The sequence below is a fragment of the Dreissena polymorpha genome, chromosome 13 (assembly GCF_020536995.1).
Source record: "Dreissena polymorpha isolate Duluth1 chromosome 13, UMN_Dpol_1.0, whole genome shotgun sequence".
Lineage (NCBI taxonomy): Eukaryota > Metazoa > Mollusca > Bivalvia > Myida > Dreissenidae > Dreissena > Dreissena polymorpha.
This window is the reverse complement of record NC_068367.1, coordinates 11,149,362-11,173,852: the sequence shown is the minus strand read 5'-3', so window position 1 is coordinate 11,173,852 and position 24,491 is coordinate 11,149,362. Positions and strand designations below refer to the sequence as shown.

General features: G+C 36.0%; 2 protein-coding genes across 3 annotated transcripts in view; both read left to right on the top strand.

Annotated features, from left to right (window-relative positions):
• The window catches only part of LOC127854896 (uncharacterized), a 68,779-nt gene extending 44,667 nt beyond the window's left edge, over positions 1-24,112 (top strand). Inside the window, exon 2 of the mRNA XM_052390000.1 lies at positions 23,899-24,112. Coding sequence (XP_052245960.1) covers positions 23,899-24,097 — 199 coding nt within the window. The 3' untranslated portion in view covers positions 24,098-24,112. The remainder of the gene's footprint in view (positions 1-23,898) is intronic.
• On the top strand, positions 9,478-15,241 carry LOC127854895 (uncharacterized). 2 transcript variants are annotated; one of them, XM_052389999.1, is made up of 3 exons: positions 9,478-10,256; positions 13,056-13,179; positions 14,068-15,241. In XM_052389999.1, the coding sequence occupies exons 1-3, from the start codon at positions 9,926-9,928 to the stop codon at positions 14,072-14,074; spliced, it is 462 nt and encodes a 153-aa protein (XP_052245959.1). In that variant the 5' UTR covers positions 9,478-9,925; the 3' UTR covers positions 14,075-15,241. The 2 variants fall into 2 exon arrangements, with proteins under 2 accessions (XP_052245959.1, XP_052245958.1); XM_052389998.1 differs by lacking the exon at positions 14,068-15,241 and having other exon boundaries at positions 13,056-14,061.
• Positions 24,113-24,491: the final 379 nt, after the last annotated feature.

The window sequence follows — 24,491 nt, the reverse complement described above, 5'->3', positions numbered from 1 at the left end:
ATTAGAACAGAGGTTTGAAAGCAAAAGACAACAGAACAGATGGCTTTCAAAAATGCAAAACAGAATGAGGGGAAATACAGAAACAATTGCTGCTTTTGGGGATGAAATACGACTACTGTCTCAGAAAGCCTATTCAACACTAGATCAAGAGACACAAGAAATGCTTGCATTACAACATTTTTATAAGAATGTTTTTACCGAGATGAGATGCCGTTTAATGAATAAAAAGTGCCAGACAATTAGTGAAGCTGTGGAGTTGGTTGTGCGTTATGAAGAGGTGTTGGGACGTTCATGGCAAGGTGTAGGATTGCAGATTAGGGTTGTTACATATATTAACAGCAGAGAAAGATCTTTTGAAACCCATCCGGTACATTAGGGAACTTATGATCAGTTTACCCGTTCCATTAAGCGTATTGAGCAACGATTGGACAAACTTAAATCTACCATTAGAGGCAGAATCTCTGGAAGATCGTGCTACAGATGTGGTTCTACAAACCATTTCATCAGAGTATGTCCGATCAAAGACAACAGGCGAGGACTGCAGCAGGAAAACTTCAGACCGTCACATCAATAGGTCGTGATGCGACGGTTCAAGTAAAAAAATCGACTTAAGCAAATAGAGGTGCCATGCAGACCAGATGAAAAGGCATTGCGGGTTGGTCACTGCAGTGATCTGATGAAAACGAAAGACAACGGTGTCTATAGTGACACAGACAAGATTTTATGGGAAACCACATTAAATCCCAGGACATTCAAAATCATAAACTTCACACACTGGATGGTAATACAATTGATTGTGTTACAGAGACAGGGCTGAGTGTATGCAGGGTGCTCGTGAAAGAGAGGGTTAAAATACCACATAGGAGCTTTCAGATGTCACCTGTAGAAGTAAAATGCAATGTGCCAGAGGTAGTGTTTGTTGATGGGATTCAAGGCTTGCAGGACATAAGTTGTCGAGTTGTGGCAGGCATTGTTGAAACTCAGGGAGAAGATGTGTCCGTGTGTGTTGTGAACGATTTTGATGAAAACAATGGGGACATTTTACACCAGCTGGTAACGCCGGCTGAACGACGTGATGTTGTTTTGAAATTACATCATGATGTTATCAGTGGCGGTCATCTTGGAGTGGAAAAGACCATGTACAAAATCAGAAAAGCATTATATTGGCCTGGTTTGGCAGATAATGTGAAAGATTGTTGTTAAACATGTGATGTGTGTGCAGTTAACAAGCTTTCATGAAAGTCAAGCAAAGCACCACTTGGCCGTTATTTAGTTGGCGAACCAATGGAGCTTGTGCAAATGGACATACTCGGACCACTTCCAGTTGAAGATAATGGCAATCACTACATACATGTTATCATCGACTGTTTCAACAAATAGACAGAATGTTTCGCTATACCTGATTTAGAGTCCAAAACTGTTGCAAAACGTTTTTGGATAATTCTGTATGTCGATTTGGAATCCCCTACATGTGTATACGGATCAAGGCCGAAGTTTTGAATCGATACTTCTTGAAGATCTTTGTGATTTCCTTGGTATTCAAAGACGCACTCCACGTCTAGACGACCTCAGGCAAATGGACTGGTAGAAAGATTTAACAGAACACTTCTTGCTAAGCTGTGGTAATACTGTAAAGACGAACCAGCCTGTTGGGACGTCTATCTGCAACAAGTATGTATGGCGTATCGCTCTTCATCTCAAAGTAGCACATCCGTCACCCCTAACAAGATGGTATTTGATAAGGATATTCGTCTTCCGTTGCAAGCAGTAGTAGTTGTACACACTGGAAACAAGTGCTGTTGGCTATGTTATTCTGCTGATAAAGAAAATTAAAGGTTGCACAAATTGAAAGAAGTCACCTGAAGATTGCAGCTCTATATTAAAAGAAGCACAATGACAACAATGAAAGAAGAAAAAGTTTTTCCCAGGACAGGTTTATGGTTGCATGATCCATCAAGAAAAGTGGGTGTAAGTACCAAACTAGCCGTGGAATGGAAAGGACCATTTCTTGTCACAAGGATGATAGACGATCTCGTTTGCAAAGTAAAGCAGTCGTCAAGAAAGGCTCAAAAAGCATATCATGTTGACAGATTATATCCTTATACATGAACTTGCATTCCAAGTTGGATAAAGAAGGTCCAGCTGCAAAATTTACTGGAAAATAATCAACATTGTTATCACAACTGACCTGACTGTTTATACTGTAAATGTATGAATAAACTTAAAAAAAAGCGTTAAACGTTTAACTCTGGTTGAGACACTGTGCATCTGGTTTCGATATGTACCTGTCTATCAAACAATTAACAAATTAATATATTGTAACAAAAGTATGTGCATGGATTGTCAAAGACAAATTTAAAATTTAAATTTTGTTACATTGGATTGCTGATTGCCATGTCTCTATTGTTCAAAGTGGTATTTCAGGGGAAAAAGCTGGTTGTTTGAAGCCTACTTCCTCGACAGGAAGTCATAAAATGTCCATCTGATCTCATCGGCCCATCGACGACTTTCTGTGATGTGCGCTTGGTGTGAGGGGACATATATTCATAGACTAATAACAATTTAATAAACTAATAACTTCCTGGTTGATAGAAAGCAATCAGTATAACCTGCCCCTGTACGTCGATAATCCAAACTGAGTTAGATAATTTAAACTGAAGAAAAAAATGTCGGCCGAAACTGAAAGTGAAACTGAAAGGAAGGTGATTATTTTATCATTTCTGCTAATTTAGTAACTATAAAGACGTAATTGTTCTACACATGTGATAATAAATGTCTGACACACACATGCGTTTTGAGTTTTGCAATGATTAAATAGTTTTCTAGTAAAAAACGATAAAATACTAAATAATAAAGTTGAATTGTTGACACGTTAATTGACAAAAAAGCGAACGAAACTGTAACAGAGATATGCCAAAGTATATTATGAATGTCTTTTAAAATTTTACTTTTAACATCTAGTGTGTTTCTGTGTTAAAATCATGTGTTTGCAGGACGGGTGTAAAAGTTTATGGATAAATACAAACTGATATGAAAATTTCTGTGGATAATAAACAGCTCAAAATGGATAATGCACAAACTGCGATGTATTGAACATGTTTTCTAAAGACAGGTTGGATATTATTCTTTGAAAACAACCATTTATAACCAAAACACACACGATTTGTATAATGGAATAAAAAAAAACTTTCAATGAACATCAACATTAATTTATTTGTTATAAGTGAAATCAATTTCAAAGGAACTTGCATATATATACAATTGAGATTAGAAGTAAAAAAAGCATGCGAAATTTGCATTCTACGTACACAGAGGTGCCATAACACGGGTTCCATGTCATTTTGGATATAATTAAAAGCATAGAAATTTAAAAATGGCGCTATTTGTTATTTATAATCACTTGATTTAAAGGGATTCGAGTCGGAGCTTCAGGTTAAAGTGGCATTTGCCGCGCTGATTCATGTATTTGTCACCATATTACAGGTTTCGAATATTATTTGAGGCATTACTGATCTGATTCATTATACATTATATCAGAAAGATTGCATCGAATGGTACACAAATATTTGAGGAGCATATCGACGGCTTGGTATGGCATTTTAATTTCCGAAATATATATTTACACATTGAAAAAAACCCATATTAAATGATTTTTCAATACACAGACATAGATATTAAAAAATGTCTGTAAATTCTGTTTTTAATAATAATAAAAAGTTTTCCCCGTGACCCTTTTCGCCGGCGCGGGAAAAATTGAAGAAGTAGTAAAATATTTACGAGTGAATTGTACGGTACCCTACGGAATCCGGATTATGCCATCTATAATTTCGCACTTCTTTCATCAAGGGCGACACTAAACACACAAATCTTATATCAAGATTTTGTTTTCTTGACAGTAGCGGCGACGCACGATAGTTTTCTTGACAGTGGCGGCGATGCACGATAGTTTTCTTAACAGTGGCGGCAACGCACGATAGTTTTATTGACAATGGCGGCGACGCACGATAGTTTTTTGACAGTCGCGGCGACACACGATAGTTTTTTTTACAGTCGCGGCGACGCAGGTTATATTTAAACGATATATCGCCTTTTGGGCTACCTACACAAGGGCGATATATCGTGTTAAATATATCGCTATGTGTTAGTACCAGACTGATAGAGGCATTCGTATTAAAATGCTTATTTATTTTCAACATTTAAATACAGTTTTATGAAATATATTTTGTTTATCGTTACTACAATACACGCAAAGGTTTTTTGGCCTGTTCTTATGCGATTCCAATTATTCACACGGGCCATTCTCTGGCGATGGGCAGGCACTTTGATTATTTTTTCTACGTAATGGTTAGTTGTGTTATGGATTAGTATTTCTTTCATGCAATTAAAGGACTCTGTACAATTATAACACCTGTAGTTTTCCATCTTCTGTTTAACCTGAAAAGAAAACAAAATCTTTTTATGATGATTGTTTAACGCTGTGCTAAAATGCTTCTGTTGTCAGCAATTAAATAAGTCTCGAAATATTTTACAAGAATGTTCATTTTACATAGATCTTTACATAAAGAAATATTGCGGTTTGGTCATTATCCATCGACTTCCAAATATAAGTTTGGAAATATCCATACACTAGTTAGGTCATTATCCCATTTGTATATTCTTGTCCCAAACAAATACGAATATATTGCGTTTTCGAGCATTTACGCCAATCAAATTTCTAACATGCATATATGAAAGGTTAATACATAAGTCCAAGCATTTAAACATTACAATCATTCGATTATAATTGTTTTAAGCCTAAAACTTTCGACAATTTCATTTACTTTTTCCAGAATTTCAAACATATTCATTCTATTTCGACGTAGTTGGTTTTAATTGTTATGGGTTTATTAGCGCATTGTATACCGCAATTAATATTTTATCAAAAAGAAACGTTTATTATGTCACAACTTACCTTAAGTAAAAGTGTTCTTAGAAATTAATGACTGGAGTCTTTATTTCTGTCTCGATTTTTTCTTCAGTTTGAATTATCCTACTCAGTTGGGATTATCGGCGTACAGGGGGTGATAACCGACGGCACGAAACCGTTACAGTATCTAAATAGTGTTGCTCCTTATAGCTCTGACATAGCCCATTGGCTTGGACAATTCAAACATGATACAATCGGCATGTAACTGTGAAAAAAAATATGTAGACCGCAACCACAGATTGACATTACATGTAAAGCGAAATTATTCAAAGGGTCTGGATAGAGTTGACCGTTAATTAATTAAGAGTTGCTGTCATATTTTCGCCTGATGCAGCCTAGCGCCGTCAAAAAAGGAGTTTGAAGGGAAAATAGTCGAGCTCTTCAAAAGTAACCAACATGCTACGCAAATAAAACACCGAGAGTTAAACACTGCTTAGAAAGACCGTGGCCTAAAAAAAAATCTGTTTTCGATTGTGTAGATTTTTTAAATGCATTTCATCAGACAAAAACACCTGAGCCGTACTTTGCCAATGATAACATTACTTATTTATTTATGTTAGTTTTTCATATGGTGTTTCACCACCGTTTACAATTCAAACACGGATTTTAATAATATAATGCAAAATATACTTTGAATAATATAAAACGTATTATTTATATTAGTTGTTTAGCTGTTTCAATAACATAAACCAACTTTGAGGGATTTTGCAGACTTCATTCGTCCAAGATCATATGAAAATATATGCATCTAAAGATGTATGCATGTACCATTCTGGAGATTACTGTAAATGCATATTGAATATTGTACATAACATAACTAACTGATTTCAATTAGCATAGATAGAGAATAAAAGGTTGGTGACGTGGATGGAGATTGGTTATCAGGCAAGTCGGAGGAATTTCGGCGAACCCGATAAGATCCTCCGACGAGCCAGATAACTATTCTCCATCCACGTCACCAACCTATTATTCTATTTATTCTGTCACATTTACAACATTCGTTGAAATGTTTCTAAAATATCTAGTTTTCGAGTATTTTGTGTTTAAATATTAAATATGGTAAACATCACGCGCGAAAAAACCATGGTGACGTCACGTCAGGCAAAGCGCTTAGGCTAGCTTCCATCTTGTTAAGACACACAGAAATCGAGTTACTCGTTATTAATTCAATACAATGAAATTATGCTGTTTAAATTATAATGTTTAAACAAACAGTTCTTTACATGGATTTAGTATTTTATGAATAGAAAAAAAGGATATTTTATTAATAGGAAATAGAACATGCATGCGCATGCGCGGATAGCAACTGACGGATATTCGAGGTCACGTGGTCATCTAGCCTAATATCTTTTGGGATATTAGGTTACCAGTAGTGCGTTCAGTTACAGCGAACGTTCGCCAATGATGGTTTGTTTGCGATTCGGTCTTATTGAACGATAAGTTCGGCGCGAACGTTTCAAGATGGCGGCTCCCAGAAAATTGATTGCGATGTTGATGGCGGAAATCGCTAATAACACAGAAAGTACTTAACAGATATTTAAAAAATAATAAAACCTATAATAATTTGATTATAATTATAAGTGGTGTGGATGCGATAGTGTTATTTTTCATTAGCGATCGAAATTTAGTGTAAGAGGTGCATTGAATCAGTTATAAAACAAAGCCCTAAAATAGCGCAATACATTACAATCTTCAAATGTAGTTGTAATTTTCTTTTACATTGAATGAATTTTCGTTTCGTTTACATTTAATGAAAATATTAATAAATTTTAGCATTCAAATGGAAAAAAACACCTGCATATTTTGCGAATTGAACTGTCTTTGAATGCACATCTATATTGAAAACTCTTTTGTAGTGATAATGAGGGATACAAATCTGGCATTTTATTATACCATAATCTATACATTTATTTTACCCAAGTATTTTATATCCGTATTATGATCAAACGCGATTGCTTGTTTTCACGATGATGTTTCGAACACTGCAAAAACGCACGATCTTTACACGTTATTACATCGGAGTTTACATTTGCAGGTGCCCGTTAAATACGATAATTGTGTAGCAGTAAATTTCTACAATATTTTAAATGTATTTAATTATAAAACACTTAAGTGTTATGTTTAAACTGGTTAATATACATACTTAATAGTTCCTGTTAATCCATTTCGGACAAATGTACGCCTATTTTTTTAAATATGTTCAAATGTTTTATTAAAGCAACTGTTAAGTGTTTGGCTTAATATGCCAAGAGATGACACGGAGGTATCATAAATTGTGTTTAATGACCAGACACATGTGGTTAATGACCCCATACTGAGTCATACAAATATAGGTCCCTGGGTTTATGACACCCTGTTTTCTTAGTAATTGTCTGGACAGTATCCGATCATATCGAGATAATCGGTTTGTGATGAAGGGGCAATTAAACAATGGGTGGTTAAACATGATGAAATAAGGAGTGTCCAAATTGGTGTGAACAATTAAATACAAACATTTACATGCATCAAGAGGATTTAGTTAATCTGCAACAAGGTAAGTTTTTACGGACATATAGGTTCAAATAGTTTCTTTATGTTGATTACATAAAATCAATCAATTTGTTGTTTGTTTTCGTCCTTATTTGTGTTCATTCATTGGATTCTATTTAATCTGAAAGAATTTCAATTTCTGAGTATTTTGTTGTTCTTAAAAAGGGTCGCGAATATGATTGAAATCTTATCACGATGCGGATCATCAAACGCAAACAAAAGCAGAATGGCCGCAGTGTTGACGGCCAAAATTTGAGGATGCGCAAACGCGACGTCATTATCGGAATCCCCAAAACCTCATATACACTTTGTTTATTGTTCAATTCATTTTTGTACTACAAAAAAAAGGAAACAATATCGAAGTTACACTGAACAAATACAACATATTTATTTGTCCGCCATCTTGGTTTCGCTAGCGAACTATAGCGAACTACCTCCCAAGAGGGTTCGCTTCGGTTCGAGAACGTTCGCGGCGAACCGAGCGTTCAGTAGCGAACGTTCGCGACCGTTCGCGAACTATAGCGAACGTTCGCTGTAACTGAACGCACTACTGGTTATCGGGCTGATTTAAAGGCTTGTGACAGGATAAAAGGAAATATTCAGTCCACCATGAAGCAAATATTGTACTTACCGGTACTCCTTGCTGACAGATGTTTATTGTGAAATGTGAACTGCTGGATGTACTAGATATTTATTTAAAATTTGGATAAAAATGTAAATAGAACAACAAATAGAACGCTGTAACGCTCTACTGGAGGTCACCACAACTTACTTGAAAACTTGCCCTAGCACATTTTAACCTTTTTTCAGCATGATACTTGTAGTTCGATAAACGTACAATGAAATTCAAAATTAATTGAAGTAATTAATAAATTGCGTGAGTTTACGTAGACATATATTTCAATTACTCCATGTTGTAAATGTCGTGGCTGAAAATGTTATATTCTCAGGCGGACGTATCAGAGGCAAAACATGTATATGGGCCGTGCTATGTGAAAATTGGGTTTTATGCATGTGCGCAAAGTGCCGTCCCAGATTTGCATATGCAGTCCGCACAGGCTAATCAGGGACGACTCTTTCCGCTTTTGTGATATACTTCGTTTAAAGAAAGTCTTTCCTAAGCAAACATCAAGTTTAGGCGGAAAGTGTCGTCCTTGAATAGCCTGTGCGGACTGCACAGGCTAATCTTGGACGACATTTAACGAACATGCATTAAACTCCCTTTTCACAGAGCACGGCCCATATGTAATATATGCATTAAAAGAGCCTTATTTTTACTTCTCGTTCACACACCTTTTAAGATCTGTTTTCACCAAAGAACTCATTCCTAATAAGCCGCAAAATAAAGACAGGGTGTAGCGTAAAGTCTGCAAGACCCGTAAAACCCTGAAGTTCCGGTTCTGGCCTTGTGAATTTTACGCTATATTCCGTACAAATGCAAGCCGTAAAAGTGCAAGTCTTATTTTTTTTATATTGATATAGATAATTAATTGGGGAAAAAATACTAATATGAGGATAACGAATGGGGCCTATACTAGTATTATCAAGATTGGGCCAAAACCAACTGCTATAGAACTGATAATTCGGCTGCGATTAATTTTCGGGCATTATTCTTTTCGAACGTTCCGATGGACTTGCATATTGGCTTCCAAATATTTATTTTAAGAATTATCAAGGTTTTGTTAAACTGAAGTTTCGTCAAACAAAAGTTTATGTGTTTACTGGTTGTTGGGTTCACAGAAGTAATTTAAAGCATGCAATGTGCTATTGTCTTGTTAAAATGGGGATTTTGGTCGTAAAACATGCAAGTCAAGTTGAATATTTGCTATATACTTTCATACACTAGCAAACATGATATTATGTACAGTCAAACATGATGTGAGGAACTCTGTCAAACATATTCAAAGGTACTCTGTCCAGCGTATTATGTCAAACGATAAAACGCATTTATATGTAAAATATGCACTTAACTGAACATTGGCTAATTTTAATACGATTAAAATGTTTAATTGTCTTGACAAAAGTTCATGTTGTCAAAGATTCTATTTTTATCTAAGATTATCTATTTTTAGACAGGTGATATGCACTCATCTTATTTCTGATTGGTCGATTTAATATCTCGTGCGCACGGTATCCGTGAAGAAGCTTTCATACTTGTTTTTGTTTTAGATGAAATCACGGCGTTTAAAAATTTACTAGAAAATAATTTTTATTGTGGTTCTAAGTCATTGTTATCGTTTGTGACTTCGGTTTATTTGGATGAAATGTTGTAAACAGGATTCTTTTGTCAAGTAGAGATTTCTGTCGTATTAATTCTATAAACATTGGAAAGAACGATGAAAGTACAATTGAGTGTAGTGTAACCACATAATTTAAAGGGGAAAGTTGCTTCCCCTAGCAAACATAGTCTCTATGTAAATGTTATTTTAAATGTATATAATGAGTAATCGATCAAAAAGGGACACAAGAAGAAAAGATTATAAATCTTTACACACGTCTGGAAAGACAGAAGAAGGGGCCTTCGAAGGGATTGAGACGAACCAAACAAAGAGTTCAGAGATAATGGCGGGATCGGAAGTCAACCAATATGGCGTCCTCCAGTTGCCAGATGACGAAGAAGTAGACGAACAGCAACTTCTGGTGATGAAGGAAGAATTAGAAATGCTGAAGCAGGAGGAAGAAAAGTTGACCAGGAGAAGGGCCTTCCAGGAGACGAAAAAGGAACTAGACAGACAAAGGGCAAAAGTGGAATCACTGAAGGGTAAAGTAAACTCTTTACAGAATGACTTTGTTAATGTTAAAACTAAGAAAGATAAGGCAGAAAAACTCACCATCAAAGACTTAAGAAAGAATAACAATTTGAAAAAGACTGTTAAAAAACAAATCTCTACATTAGGGTTGTTATCAGATTCCGATAGTAGTGATTCTAGTGAAGAAGTTAATAGCTCATCTTCCTCTTCTGCACAGTATTCAACTAGTTCTTATGAAGAATCCCAATCTGAATCTGACAGGGAAAGTGTGCACAGAATTAAAAAAGATAAACGCAAAAAATCAGGAATAGCAATAAAATCACAGGATAAAGTTAAATACGCACAAAGGTACCCTCATACATATCTACGATATGAATTTGTCAGCAAAAATATATCGTTCGAAGATCTAGAGCTCAATTTATTTATTGCTGGAGAGTTGGAAATCATATCTGATTCACAAACAAATAGAACTGAAAGAAAAGGGAGATTAGAACTTCTCAAACGAATTCTTTATCTAAGTTTATCGTATGAATTTGAAGGTCTCAAATGTTATTACGCGGCAGTATTGAGAGAAATTGAGTTGGGAAAAAAGAAATGGAGTGACGAATTTCAATATCTAGCAATAGCTATTTTAAATAGATTCTTAATTAAAAGTCATGGCAGCATAAAACGGAACTGTAATGTTAATTTCAAGACAAGAAAAGCTGAAAATCCACTCAAAGAAGAGTCCACAGTTTGGTTTTGTGCTTCATATCAAAGAAACAAATGCCAGCATAAAACGGACCATACCGCCGTAGTTAAAGGCAAAATGAGATATGCTTTACACATCTGTGCGACCTGCTGGCAAAATGATCAATCCAAATTACCCCATCCAGAATGCTCCTCAGAATGCCCCAGTCGAGTGATGTGACTCACAAAAATATCGCAGAAGTTCGAAGATGAAAATGAGATATTGGACGCTTTCTTGCCAAAATTCTGTTTTAAATCAAAATCATGTACAAAAACAATAAATAAGCATTTATGTTCACATTCTAAATCATGTAAAATCTGTACCAGGACAAAAGGCACAGTAAATGAAACATTAGAAAAAGTGGAGATTCATGAGAAAGTAAAACTTTCTGGTAAACATAATTTTATCGGATGCAAAATCCCAGTAAATTTCAAAATTAACACAGCTTATATGCAGACAATGTTACAAGATTATACGGACATAACTGTGTGTGAATTGTTGAAATATGGTTTTCCAACTGGTGCAGTAGGATGTGATAGCATACTAGAAAACACACTTCCTGTTTGGAAATATTTTAATCATAAAGGTTGCAATGAATTTCCAGAACAAATGTTAAATTTTTTGACTACAGAAAAGCAATATAATGCTATATTAGGTCCGTTTAGATCTAATCCTTTTAGTAGCAAATTAAAGATATCACCTTTAAATTCAGTCCCCAAGAAAGATGTTAACAATAGAAGAATAATTTTAGATTTGAGTTTCCCAAAAGGTGAGGCATTGAATGATTGTATAGCAAAATCAGAATATTTAGGGGACAATATAAATTTAATGTTTCCTAAGATAGATGATATGTGTAGCTTAATTAAATCAAAAGGCAAAGGTTGTTTGCTGTTTAAAAAAGATTTAAAACGGGCTTATCGTCAAATTAATATATGTCCAGGAGATTACAATTTAGTATCATTTATTTATAAAAAACATATTTTTTGTGATACTGTGTTATCAATGGGTCTTAGATCTGCAGCTTATATTTGTCAGAGAGTAACAAACGCTGTAGCTTACATTTTGTTAAAGCTTGGTGTGATAATTTTAAATTATCTTGATGACTTTGCAGGGGCTGAGAGGAAAGAATATGCAAAATTTGCTTATTTGTGTTTAGAGACAGTATTACAAAAGTGTGGGTTAGAAGAAGCCAAAGATAAGTCAGTAGAACCTTGTACTAAAATGGTGTTCTTAGGCGTTTTGTTTGATACAGTTAAAATGACTATGGAAATAACTGCTGATAGGTTGCAGGAAATATTGTTATTAGTAGATGAGTGGTTAGTTAAGGAAGTTGCTTCTTTGAAAGAAGTACAACAGTTGTTGGGCAAGCTTAATTTTGTAGGAGCTTGTGTCAAAGCCAGTCGTGTATACATAAACAGATTACTGAATTGGCTTCGAGAGATATATGTGGTGAACTCTGAGATTAATTCTCATATAATTCCATCTCATGTGAAACAGGATTTGAATTGGTGGAAAACATTTTTACCATTATATAATGGTATTTCAGTCATTTCAACAGAGACATGGTCTACTCCTGACGATATATTTTCTAGTGACGCTTGCTTAAGTGGCTGTGGTGGATATCTACAGGGACATTACTTTCATGCAATTTTCCCCACAGCCATACACAATCAAAACTTGCACATAAGCGCTTTAGAAATGTTATCAATTGTGGTGTGTGTGCACTTGTGGTACATGAAATTTAAAAACAGAAGAATTGTGGTACAGTGTGACAATATGGCTGTTTGTTTAGTTTTAAATTCTGGAAAATCGAAATGTCAGTTTATGCAAAAGTGTTTAAGAGAATTAACCTTTTTTGCAGCGTTGTATGAATTTGAAATTAAAGCTGTACATATTCCAGGCATTGATAACAGATTAGCAGATTATCTGTCTAGATGGCATTTAAACGAGGGACATGCCAATCTATTTAAAGACTGTACAAAAGATATTGCATTGAATGAACATTTTGTTCGAAAAGAAGACTTTGAATTTGTAAATAATTGGTAGTTATCTTAATTACATGTATGTATGTTTGTTTCAGACAGAGAATTACGTGTTCTGAGGGATGACCTCAAGGCATCCAATAGAAGGGCTTATGCTGAGGGATCCAGGAAAAATTTGAGGATCCAGTGGGAATCTTTTCTTTTGTTTTGCTGCCATTTCGGGTTAGTTTTCCTTCCGGCTTCTACAATTACATTGCAGTTATATGTACAATTTTTAAGTAGATCTTTTAAAGCTGTCGAATCAATTAGAAATTACGTCAGTGGAGTACGTACCATGCATCAACTTCTTGGTTTCCCTTTAGAAAAAGTTAATCAATTTATATTGAATCTTACGTTGAAAGGCATTTCGAGAATAAAATGTCATAAAATTAAACAAGCATTCCCTATCACTCCAGAATTATTGCTAAAAATTTATTTAGCTTTAGATAAGTCTGATATAAATTACATTGTTTATTGGTGCTTGTTTGTTTTTGCATTTTTTCTGTTAGCTAGAAAATCAAATTTGGTACCTACAACGACTGAAGATTTACTTCATAAAAGGTTCTTATTAAGAGAGGATGTTTCTATTGATAAGAATAAATTGTTGGTTTCTATGAAATGGACAAAAACTATTCAGTTTGGACAACGTGTATTGGTTACACCATTGGTTGTTGTCATGAACTCTCCGCTATGTCCTGTGGCAGCTTTTAAGAATATGGTTAGTAAGATTCCCGCTGGACCTGGATCGCCTCTATTTATATTGAAGTCAGGAAGACCAGTCACATATAGTCTTCATCTCAAAAAGCTTCGAGAAGTACTTGCTAAATGTGATGTCGATCCTAGAGCATACTCGACTCATTCTTTTAGGAGAGGCTTTGCCTCTTTTGCTTTCAAATTAAATATATCAGCTGATAAAATTCAGCTTTTAGGTGACTGGTCATCTGACGCGTATAAAAGATATTTGCATATGTCTTTAGAAGACAAGATTGACATTGCTAGCCTTATTTCTGAAAAATTGTGAATTATGTTTTAACATCATATGTACAAATGTATTCATATTTCTATTTCCAGAATGTAGGCGTAGTGGTTTATTAATACACTGTTTACAAGAATAACTGGTAAGCACTGTTTTAGTGTTTGTTACGCATTGTGCTTTTGCAGAGCATGGTTTCGTTTCTTGCTTCGCTTAATTAGATAATTTGGTTTTTGTTATCTATGTTTTTTATTATTTTTTTTTTGCATGCAATTTTTGTTTAGTTGATGTGTTGTCTTTATATGTGGGTTTATTTCTTATTGGCCTATGGTTGGGCTTTATATGAATATTCTTTGAATTATTACATTTGAACTGTTACATTTGTATTGTAATTAAATGTTGATTCATCGATTCGCTGTGTAACAAGGACAAATAAAATTTGATTATCATTTAAATGTTTTATTTGTGTTTCAATATGAACTCATTCTAAGGATCGAACGGTTATTAGAACTTAGAATGATTTCTGTTTAATAATAACTTGCGGAATACAATTGGCTAATTTTAATACGACTAAAATGTTTAATTGTCTTGACAAAAGTTCATGTTGTCAAAGATTCTATTTTTATCTAAGATTATCTATTTTTAGACAGGTGATATGCACTCATCTTATTTCTGATTGGTCGATTTAATATCTCGTGCGCACGGTATCCGTGAAGAAGCTTTCATACTTGTTTTTGTTTTAGATGAAATCACAGCGTTTAAAAATTTACTAGAAAATAATTTTTATTGCCCTTATCCCTCCCACCCTTATGATTGACAAGTTATCATCGTTTGATCTTTAAATCATTTAAAAAATAAGCCAGTTGTACAGAATGTATATGTATAGATTATATGTTTAAGTCATGTTTAATGGTAATTGATTATTCAGTTATAGGCACATTGGTTTATCATTGCGAATGGTAATTAATTAAGAGGTGTTTAGTTCAGTCATTGCAGATGAGAGATTAAGGTTTTTGTGTGCTTTTGTAAATATATAAAGGTAAACTTGTGTTAAATGTAAATTTAATGATGTATATTTGTATTTATTGAATTTGTAATGAAATGTTTCGAGTTTGTATGAATATTCGATATGTTGCTGTACTTTTGTTTGTGGCTTTATATGAATATTCTTTGAATTATTACATTTGAACTGTTACATTTGTATTGTAATTAAATGTTGATTCATCGATTCGCTGTGTAACAAGGACAAATAAAATTTGATTATCATTTAAATGTTTTATTTGTGTTTCAATATGAACTCATTCTAAGGATCGAACGGTTATTAGAACTTAGAATGATTTCTGTTTAATAATAACTTGCGGAATACAATTTTCAAGTAACGTTTCGATAAACGCGATATAGAGCGTTCTAGCTTATAAACCAGTGAAAAACAGTACCAGTTTATAACATTTAGCTTTTTTTATGTATCAGTTAAATCGAGGTGTCAATGAAATGGTCCAATGCACACGATCATTAAAGTTCCAGATTTTAAACCCTGAAAGTATAACCACACCGTGAAAAGTAATTGCATGAGAACAGAAGCTCGTGTTACTAGCTGTATATCGGTTACTCCAAGATGTACACATTCATTCGAAACTACGGAATACCGTTATTGCCATCGTGGGTATACATAAAATCCAGAGGGCGACAATGCGATAGTACGATGGCGACAATGCGATAGTACGATGGCGACAATGCGATAGTTCGCTGGCGATAATGCGATAGTACGATAACGACAATGCGACAGAACGATGGCGACAATGCGACTGTGCGATGGCGACAATGCGACAGTGCGACAACACGATGACGAAAGGGCGATAGTACGACGGCAACAATGCGATAATACGATGACGACAGCATGACAACGCGATAGTACGATACCGACAATGCGATACTGGGGACCGTTTCAATAAACATCGTAGTACATATTTACGATACGATACATTTTTCAAAGATACATAATTGCTTAAGTCCATATCATATGTGTATTAATGTTCAGTACTTAATTAATAACATTGGCATCTCAAGCGCCGTATATATTTAACGAGCATGGCGAGCTAGTTCGTCTACTTATTAAGATTACAAAATTCTCTCGTAAGTTAAAATTGTCGTACGATCGTTTATAAAACGGCCCGGGATAGTCATATCGTACTGTCGCCATCGTATCATCGCATTGTCGCCATCGTACTATGGCGTTATCGTACTGTCGTCATGTTAAATTATCGCATTGTCGCCATCGTACTATCGCACTGTCGCCATCGTATTGTCGCACTGTCGCATTGTCGTCATGGTACTGTCGCATTGCCGTCTATTGTCTTCCGGTACACATGCGCGCATCGTATTTTTTTCTAGATGGAGCCACTTTTAAAAATACTTCACAGTTCGGCATAGTCATACCTTACATCAATACCCATTCTAAAACTTAATAAGGATTTGATTTCATTATAACTGCAAGTACATCTTTATAAAGTCATCTATTATGTTTTTGCAATTAGAAGTGCTTGTATACCGAAAGGCGATAGTCGACAATGCGATAATACGATGACGACAGTGCGAAAATACGATGGCGACAGTGCGATAGTACGATGGCGACAATGCGACAGTACGATGACGACAATGCGACAGTGCGACAATACGATGGCGACAGTGCGATAGTACAATGGCGACAATGTGTCACATAGTTCGTCGAGACACAATAAACGTAGACAGTCCATTTCTGATTTTTTAGCATAGGTGCTTGCACCTATGCTTAAGGTATATACCACATTTTGAAAATCCACATCGGTCGGTTAACCTTTCTGAAGCCTTACCTGATCAAAAATCAGACGAAATATCTATTTAATTTAGCATATGGTAATTCTTACAATTTTTTGGGGGGAAACGTTTTTCTAACGTTTTCTTCCAAGAATATTACTGACACCGTTTTTAGTGAATTTTTCTAAGACCGTTTTATGTCAAAAAATCTTCTTATAACCTAGAACAAATTTCGTTCGTAAAACAATTCTGTTCTTGTTGATAGTGACCTCACACCTAATTTAGATCTATATGGGATCCCAATTTCTATTTCCTTCGTTTACTGTTATGTGAGAGGTCAAATGTTTACATAACTGAATTAATAAGGCCCTGGTTAAAGTATATGGAACATTTCATCGGTTAATTATAAATAGAAATTAAAACATATTCTCAGCAGGAAGTGGGGCATAAAGCACTTTTATTCTTTGAAAATGTGTAAAAAATGGCGGAGTACGATGAATGTTTTCTGATTTATGACATGGATTCTGACGTGCCTTTCTATGGATTTGATGAAGTAGAGTTTAAAAGTAAGAGATGTGTTAATTGAAGTTAAAATGTTTTACTTTGAGCCAGAAATTTACGTTACGAGTAGAGTTAACGGTTTAAATGTGGCATCGGATTTAATGGATTCGCGTGAATTCTGGACGAGTGCTGTGTCTGTAAAATATTAAATGGAAAGCTGTAAATGTATCAAGTCGGAAAAGAAAACGGATGGTTGCATAATGGTATGCGTGAAATAATGTAATTCTACGTATTTATTTTCATAGTTATGTCATTTTGTAACCATTCACATTCGTCACTATTTGGAATTCCCGTTTCTAAAAATAGAGCATTTTGTTAACAAGGGGGGCGACTCGTGATGTCAGCAATCGTTAAGGCTACAATATACTAAATAATCGAGTCATGAAGGGCTGTACTTTCTAAACAAATCATCATATTTTCCTCGAAGGCATGTTGTACACTTTGTTCTGGTTTTATCGTTTGGAGATATTGATAGGGGAAGCATAGGTGTTCACTACTTAATCCCTGAAATAGGATAAAGTTGGAGATTAAAGTAAAAAATGGCACTGCAAAAGGTTACAATCCACTAGAAAACGGCCGAAAAAGGCGCAAAAACAGTCGATTTTGATTTGAGTCGAATTTGTTTTTGGTTTGAACATGACAAATCTTTTTTATTGCTTAAATCGATTCAGCTAAGAATGCCCGTCAAGAAAAGGTATGGTTATGGGGGTCTCTTTGTGCAAAATGTTGTATTTATTTTCGCTCAAAGTTGTCGCTTTTACATCGAAACATATAAGGAAACTATTTAGTATATTTTGACCTAAACATTTACTTCAGCAGCATCTTCCCTGTATCTTGCAACTATGCTTTCAGCGCCATCGGCGCTCTCGTTTACGTTTTATTTCTGCTTATTAACACAACACAACGTTTTCCAAAGTCCGAACACTATTCTGAAATACCAGTAACATACGGCGCACGGCCGCAGGCCGCCCCGCGACAGCAATAAATTCTGCGCCTTCTAGGTTCCGCTGCTCAAGTAAGAATGCCTTATTTATATAGATATAAACAACGAAAGCTTTGGTAATTGTTACGTGCACAATTATGATTGGTGTAAAGTCAAGTGTCTGCAACATAAATATGACGTATGCAACGGAAACATAACGAATACATACGTAATCGACCGAAGATTGACACATATGATAAGCAAATATTCGTGCCCGGTACGTATTGACGTTTGATAACTCGAGACTACTGAAATATTGAACCGGGTGGCTGCCTATATAAAGTTGTGTGAAATTTGGTACACATGTCTCTTATTCGAGTGTGTTATGTTACAAATGCGATAATACGATGACGACAGAACGATGACTATCGCACTGTCGCCATGGTACTATCACGTTGTCGGATTGTCGCCATCGAACTATCGCATTGTCGCCATGGTACTATCGCATTGTCGCCATCGTACTATCGCATTGTCGCCATCGTACTATCGCATTGTCGCCATCGTACTATCGCATTGTCGCCATCGTACTATCGCATTGTCGCCATCGTACTATCGCATTGTCGCCATCGTACTATCGCATTGTCGCCATCGTACTATCGCATTGTCGCCATCGTACTATCGCATTGTCGCCATCGAACTATCGCATTGTCGCCATCGAACTATCGCATTGTCGCCATCGTACTATCGCATTGTCGCCATCGCACTATCGCATTGTCGCCATCGTACTATCGCATTGTCGCCATCGTACTATCGCATTGTCGCCATCGTACTATCGCATTGTCGCCATCGAACTATCGCATTGTCGCCATCGTACTATCGCATTGTCGCCATCGTACTATCGCATTGTCGCCATCGTACTATCGCATTGTCGCCATCGTACTATCGCATTGTCGCCATCGAACTATCGCATTGTCGCCATCGTACTATCGCATTGTCGCCATCGTACTATCGCATTGTCGCCATCGTACTATCGCATTGTCGCCATCGTACTATCGCATTGTCGCCATCGAACTATCGCATTGTCGCCATCGTACTATCGCATTGTCGCCATCGCACTATCGCATTGTCGCCATCGTACTATCGCATTGTCGCCATCGTACTATCGCATTGTCGCCATCGTACTATCGCATTGTCGCCATCGTACTATCGCATTGTCGCCATCGTACTATCGCATTGTCGCCATCGTACTATCGCATTGTCGCCATCGTACTATCGCATTGTCGCCATCGTACTATCGCACTTTCGCATTGTCGCCCTCTGGATTTTAATGTGTAACCACGATGGCACTTACGGTATTCCGTACGAAAAAGTTCAAATCCATCGTATTATGTAAAACGGGAAGTTGTTACATCGCGTTCCTATTCCTATGCTGGGGATCACATAGACTATTTCGCCCGATGTTTTGAATTAAGCCACATGCATTCGGCATTAGTTACTACCCCCCTCCCTCCTGCTTATCCCCCAGCTGCTACCCCTTCCTAAAACCCTCTAAATTGTCAATTTGATATACAAAATATAAAAACAAAAAAGTTAATATTTTTTACCTTTATGTACATAAGTAAAACAAAATTACTAATTTTTAGTGTTGATATGTTGTATAAGAAATTGACGATTTTGAGGGTTTTGTGAGGGGGTAGCAGCTTAGGGGGGGGGCAACTTATGCCAAGTTCCTGTGAATTAAGCACCATTGTTATATCTTTTGCAATTAAACTGCTAATTTCATTAACAGAAAACGACTCGAAGATGGTGAATTTCTTGTGATTATTAGCCTTTTGTGACACCTGATGGACGTGACTAGGAACAGAGGATCATAAAAAGGTTCAGGGTGTTAATTACAATAAGAGAGGGTGGCAAACTTTACCAGTCTTTTGACGTTTCATAATATCTGCAAAATCAAACGAATTCCTAAACCCTAAAATTGTATTTAAGGACTTTGATTCTAATTTTGATGTAATTCTAAGTCTGTATATATGTTATTTAATATATTTTAAAATGTTGCTTGACCATTCTAGCAGGGTCGCAAGGGTTAAGCGAAAAGGAGCAGGATGCAGCACCCTGATATTTTCTTAACTCATTTATGCACAGCGTCAAGAAAAAAAGGTCTTGGCAAACAGCGTAGACACAGATGAGAAGCCGCATGATGCGGCGTCTCATCAGGGTCCGCGCTGTTTGCTTAAAGAAATTTCTGTAAGAAATGTTCTAAATACAGAAATAAATATACTTGGCATCCATAATTTTGGAAATAAATTGATCCAATTTAGAAGGATGGGAGAGTCCACTATGCATAAATGGGTTTAAGATTGTTTCCAACTTGGCTCAAAAGCCGGTAAAACTTGATTAACTAGTCAACATCAGCCGTGCGCTGTATGATGGGGTTTAATGCATGTGCGTTAAGTGTCGTCCGAGATTAGCTTGTGCAGTCCCCACAGGCTAATCAGGGACGACACTTTCCGCTTTTATTATATTTTTTGTTTCTAGAAAGTCTCTTCTAAGCAAAAAATCAAGTTAATGCAGAAAGTGTCGTCCCTTGTTTGCCTGTGCGCACTGCACAGGCTTATATGGGACGATGCTTTACGCACATGCGTTAAACACCCTTTTCACACAACACAGCTCAAATATATGTGTCACGCCCCTGCCTTATTAGTTATTACACTGTACACTCGATTCTTTCTCGATTGATTACCTAAATAATAGAAAGAGTAAATCAATTAAGGACGGTTTAACATCTGCATTGCCCTGTAAAAATATTCACGCATAGTAGTACAATAGCACCAAAAGATTACAGCGGACTTGTTTTTCACTCGTTCGCACCGATTTTTGACAAAATGGGTATCGACTTCCAGTTACACAAGCGGCATGTTTTATTTCAGCTGATCATCGAGAAATCGGAGTAGAATGTCCCCATAAATCTAGCTGGTAATAGTGTGGAACTACTATTATATGTGGCACTTCTGCCCTAAATGTAAATCTATTGGTTCTCGAAGTTCGTTTAAGTCGCGTTGTGTAATTTTTTGTTTTGACTTAAATGTCCCAGGTTCGTAAACTTCTCATTAGTTTGCAAGATAATTGACACGAGACCTTTATAAAGATATCAGTTTGTATTCCTGGTTAAATAAACGTTGATTATTTTCATTTAATGTATTAAATAATTGCAACAATATAAAAAATCGTGAAATAATAAAGATACTCCAATCACAAATATAGTTCGTCTCAAAACGTTAATGTCCGTCTCTCCTGCACTATCCCGCGAAGCCGTTAAATTGGGATGTTCACTGTGCGAGTTGCTATCAACATGGCTCGAAGTTCGTTAAAAAATACCCCGCTTTTATACTAGTTCTCATATAAATGCTTATATAAACGGTCATGTTCTAGAAAAACGAGATTGTCCAGTAAACAAAACACTCCATCAACCTGTCAAGATTGTATCTTAACCCCAGTTACATACGCCCTTTTCTAGAAAAAATAACTAAAGATTTAATTTATTTTTTTAAACCGTCCTTAAAGTCATTGTCAGGAAAGGCATGTATAGTGTCGTCGTCAAGGTATCATCAAACAACAATACATCAATATTCATAATCATACAACAACATATCATCAACACATAATAGATATTTTAAAATCAAAACAACACAACTTAGTGTCGCTTTAAGTAATAAGTCTTATACAAATAAACATTGAATAAGTAAATAATTAGAATATGATTAAGTATAAAGTACAACAAAACGTGAAGTCATATAACCAACACAAAATCCTATAATAAAACAAAGTCCCAATATAATAAAACAAAGTCCAAATAAAACAAAACAAAGTCCAAATATAATAAAACAATGTCCAAATATACACGGGAAAACTTTAGTAAGTCACACAAGTTCACTATTAAGATAAGAGTCTACACGTGCCATAAATGTCATTAGGTTCACTGATCGCCTTCGTTGCCTGGTCAGGAATGTCATAGCCCCTGGCGACTTTGTGATTAACCGTTTTCGCCTCGCACGTGTCTCCCGTGTTCCGCAGGTTATGAAAATATACAGATGTACACTTAACATGTCAAAGTGAAACACAGTAACAAAGTAACAGTCACTACAGGTTTTGACCATACATGTACTATAGTTCAATTATGAGTTCAGTGAGCTCGCGGGGAGGACAAAGTGTTACATTTTGTAGTGTGGACATACATAAGATCATATGGATCATAGTAATTTCATCGGAAAATAACAAGCTTAATGTTCATAGTATAATTTAAACTACTTAATTTTATAGTCGGAAATCGGATGTACTTCAGTAATAGTATACGGTATATTTTATAAACACAACTGACACGAATCTTCTCAAAGGACAACAGGGAAACGCGGTGAAATTGCGCTAAATGAACGAGTAACATCGAAAACTGTTAGCAAACACGGCTCATCACGCTAACCAGGTGCGTCCGTTGGAGGCGGAAATGGCGAAACAGAACGGGCAGGCGCACATGAATACTTTGTTCGTGTGTGAGGATGGCAAGAGGGACGACCACATGACACCTGCACTCACCAACTCTGGCAGCCGGCACGTGACCCAGATTAACATTAAGTCGCCGCATCAGCTCATGGAAAGGTAAGCGTTTATTACGCGGTTTTAATTCATTTATCGGCAACGGATCAACAAAGCAAAATGTAATACATATAGTTACATGATATGTTCTCAAACACGACTTTTTTCACCCGGGCATGCATGGTCGGTTGATCAGCACAATCCCAACTTTAAACAAAGTTTAAGTTAAAATATGAGTCGTGTTCTGAGAAAACTGGGCATAATGCATGTGTGTGAAGTGTCGTCTCAGATTAGCATGTGCAGTCCACGTTTCAGTATATTGTCCGTTCCCGGTGTACCTTTAAGTCTACTAAAGAGTATCCGGGGTACATTTAATTAGTACCCGAGCCGACAATGACCAAGCGAGCGTTACCAAGAGGCAAGTATATGCTTGCTCTCTGCTCTTAATAATGTGGTATTGTTGATTTAAAAGAAAGTGTGTTAATGGCCTTTAAGTTATGAAAAAAAGTTAAAAGAACAACGTCATTAAAAAAAACACACCAACACAGTGATTATATAACTTCGCAGCCACGAGTGAAAATATTCATTTAATATCATTAAGAGTGATTATAAATCGACAATCCTCATTTGACATCATTTCGCAGTTATCAATTATGTTCACCTTTATATTTTACTGCCCGAGACAGTAAATTACCGTTTTAAAAACTCTGATTTTTCCTAATTGTTCATAATAAAAAAATAAAAATAAAAGTCAAATAAAAACCCATATTTGGTTCACTCAGTCCTCGAGTGACACGTATTTAAGAGATTCAACGAACGCTGTTCGGGTATCAGGTTAGTCTAGGAAATGAGACGTTTGAAAAGAATTCAAGGATGCTTTTTTTTGCATAATCGCAATTGTACAGTATTTCTTCTATAAACGATTCTCAGTATTGTCTGAAAGCCACGTGTCAGGTAACAATAACCCCATAAGATCCGCTATTGGTACGATAATATAAATAGGTAACAGCGGTCTCTAATCAACGTTCTGCTTCAACCTCACCTGTATGCCCTCATGTTACAGGAATGAGGCCCATCATAGCATGGTTGACTCCTCGGAGACGGTGACGTTATCATGGCAGAACGTTAACGTATACGTCAACCCGCCAAGTCGAGCATGCTGCCGGGGACCAGACCCCGCATTAGAACGCAAGCATGTGCTCAGAAATGGCAAATTTTCCTCGTTTTTAATAAATAATTCGACCTGGCCTTCTCAGAAATGAGAACAGTTCCCAAGTTTCATACGTTCGGCTTAAATGTGTTACTTATTTTCCCAAGATGCATAACACGACTTTCTATGAAACTGTAACACTGATTTATTTCTAACTATCAAAAAAAATAGCTGCATACTTACATATGTTTTAGACTTATAGAACTGATAACAATATCAGCAACGGTCGCCAGCATCTTATAGTGAATATGTTTGTGTAAGACTCACGTGCATGTAGATCAAATTGAACTCAGTACCGAGTGTGGTGTTTTTGTCATTTCCCTTAAGGTCTAACGACAAGCTAAATGCGATACTACTAAATAATACACATATTTTGTGTAACCCTGTGGTTCTATATAAAGTATCCATGTATTGTCGCCTTGTGGTTCTATATAAAGTGTCCATGT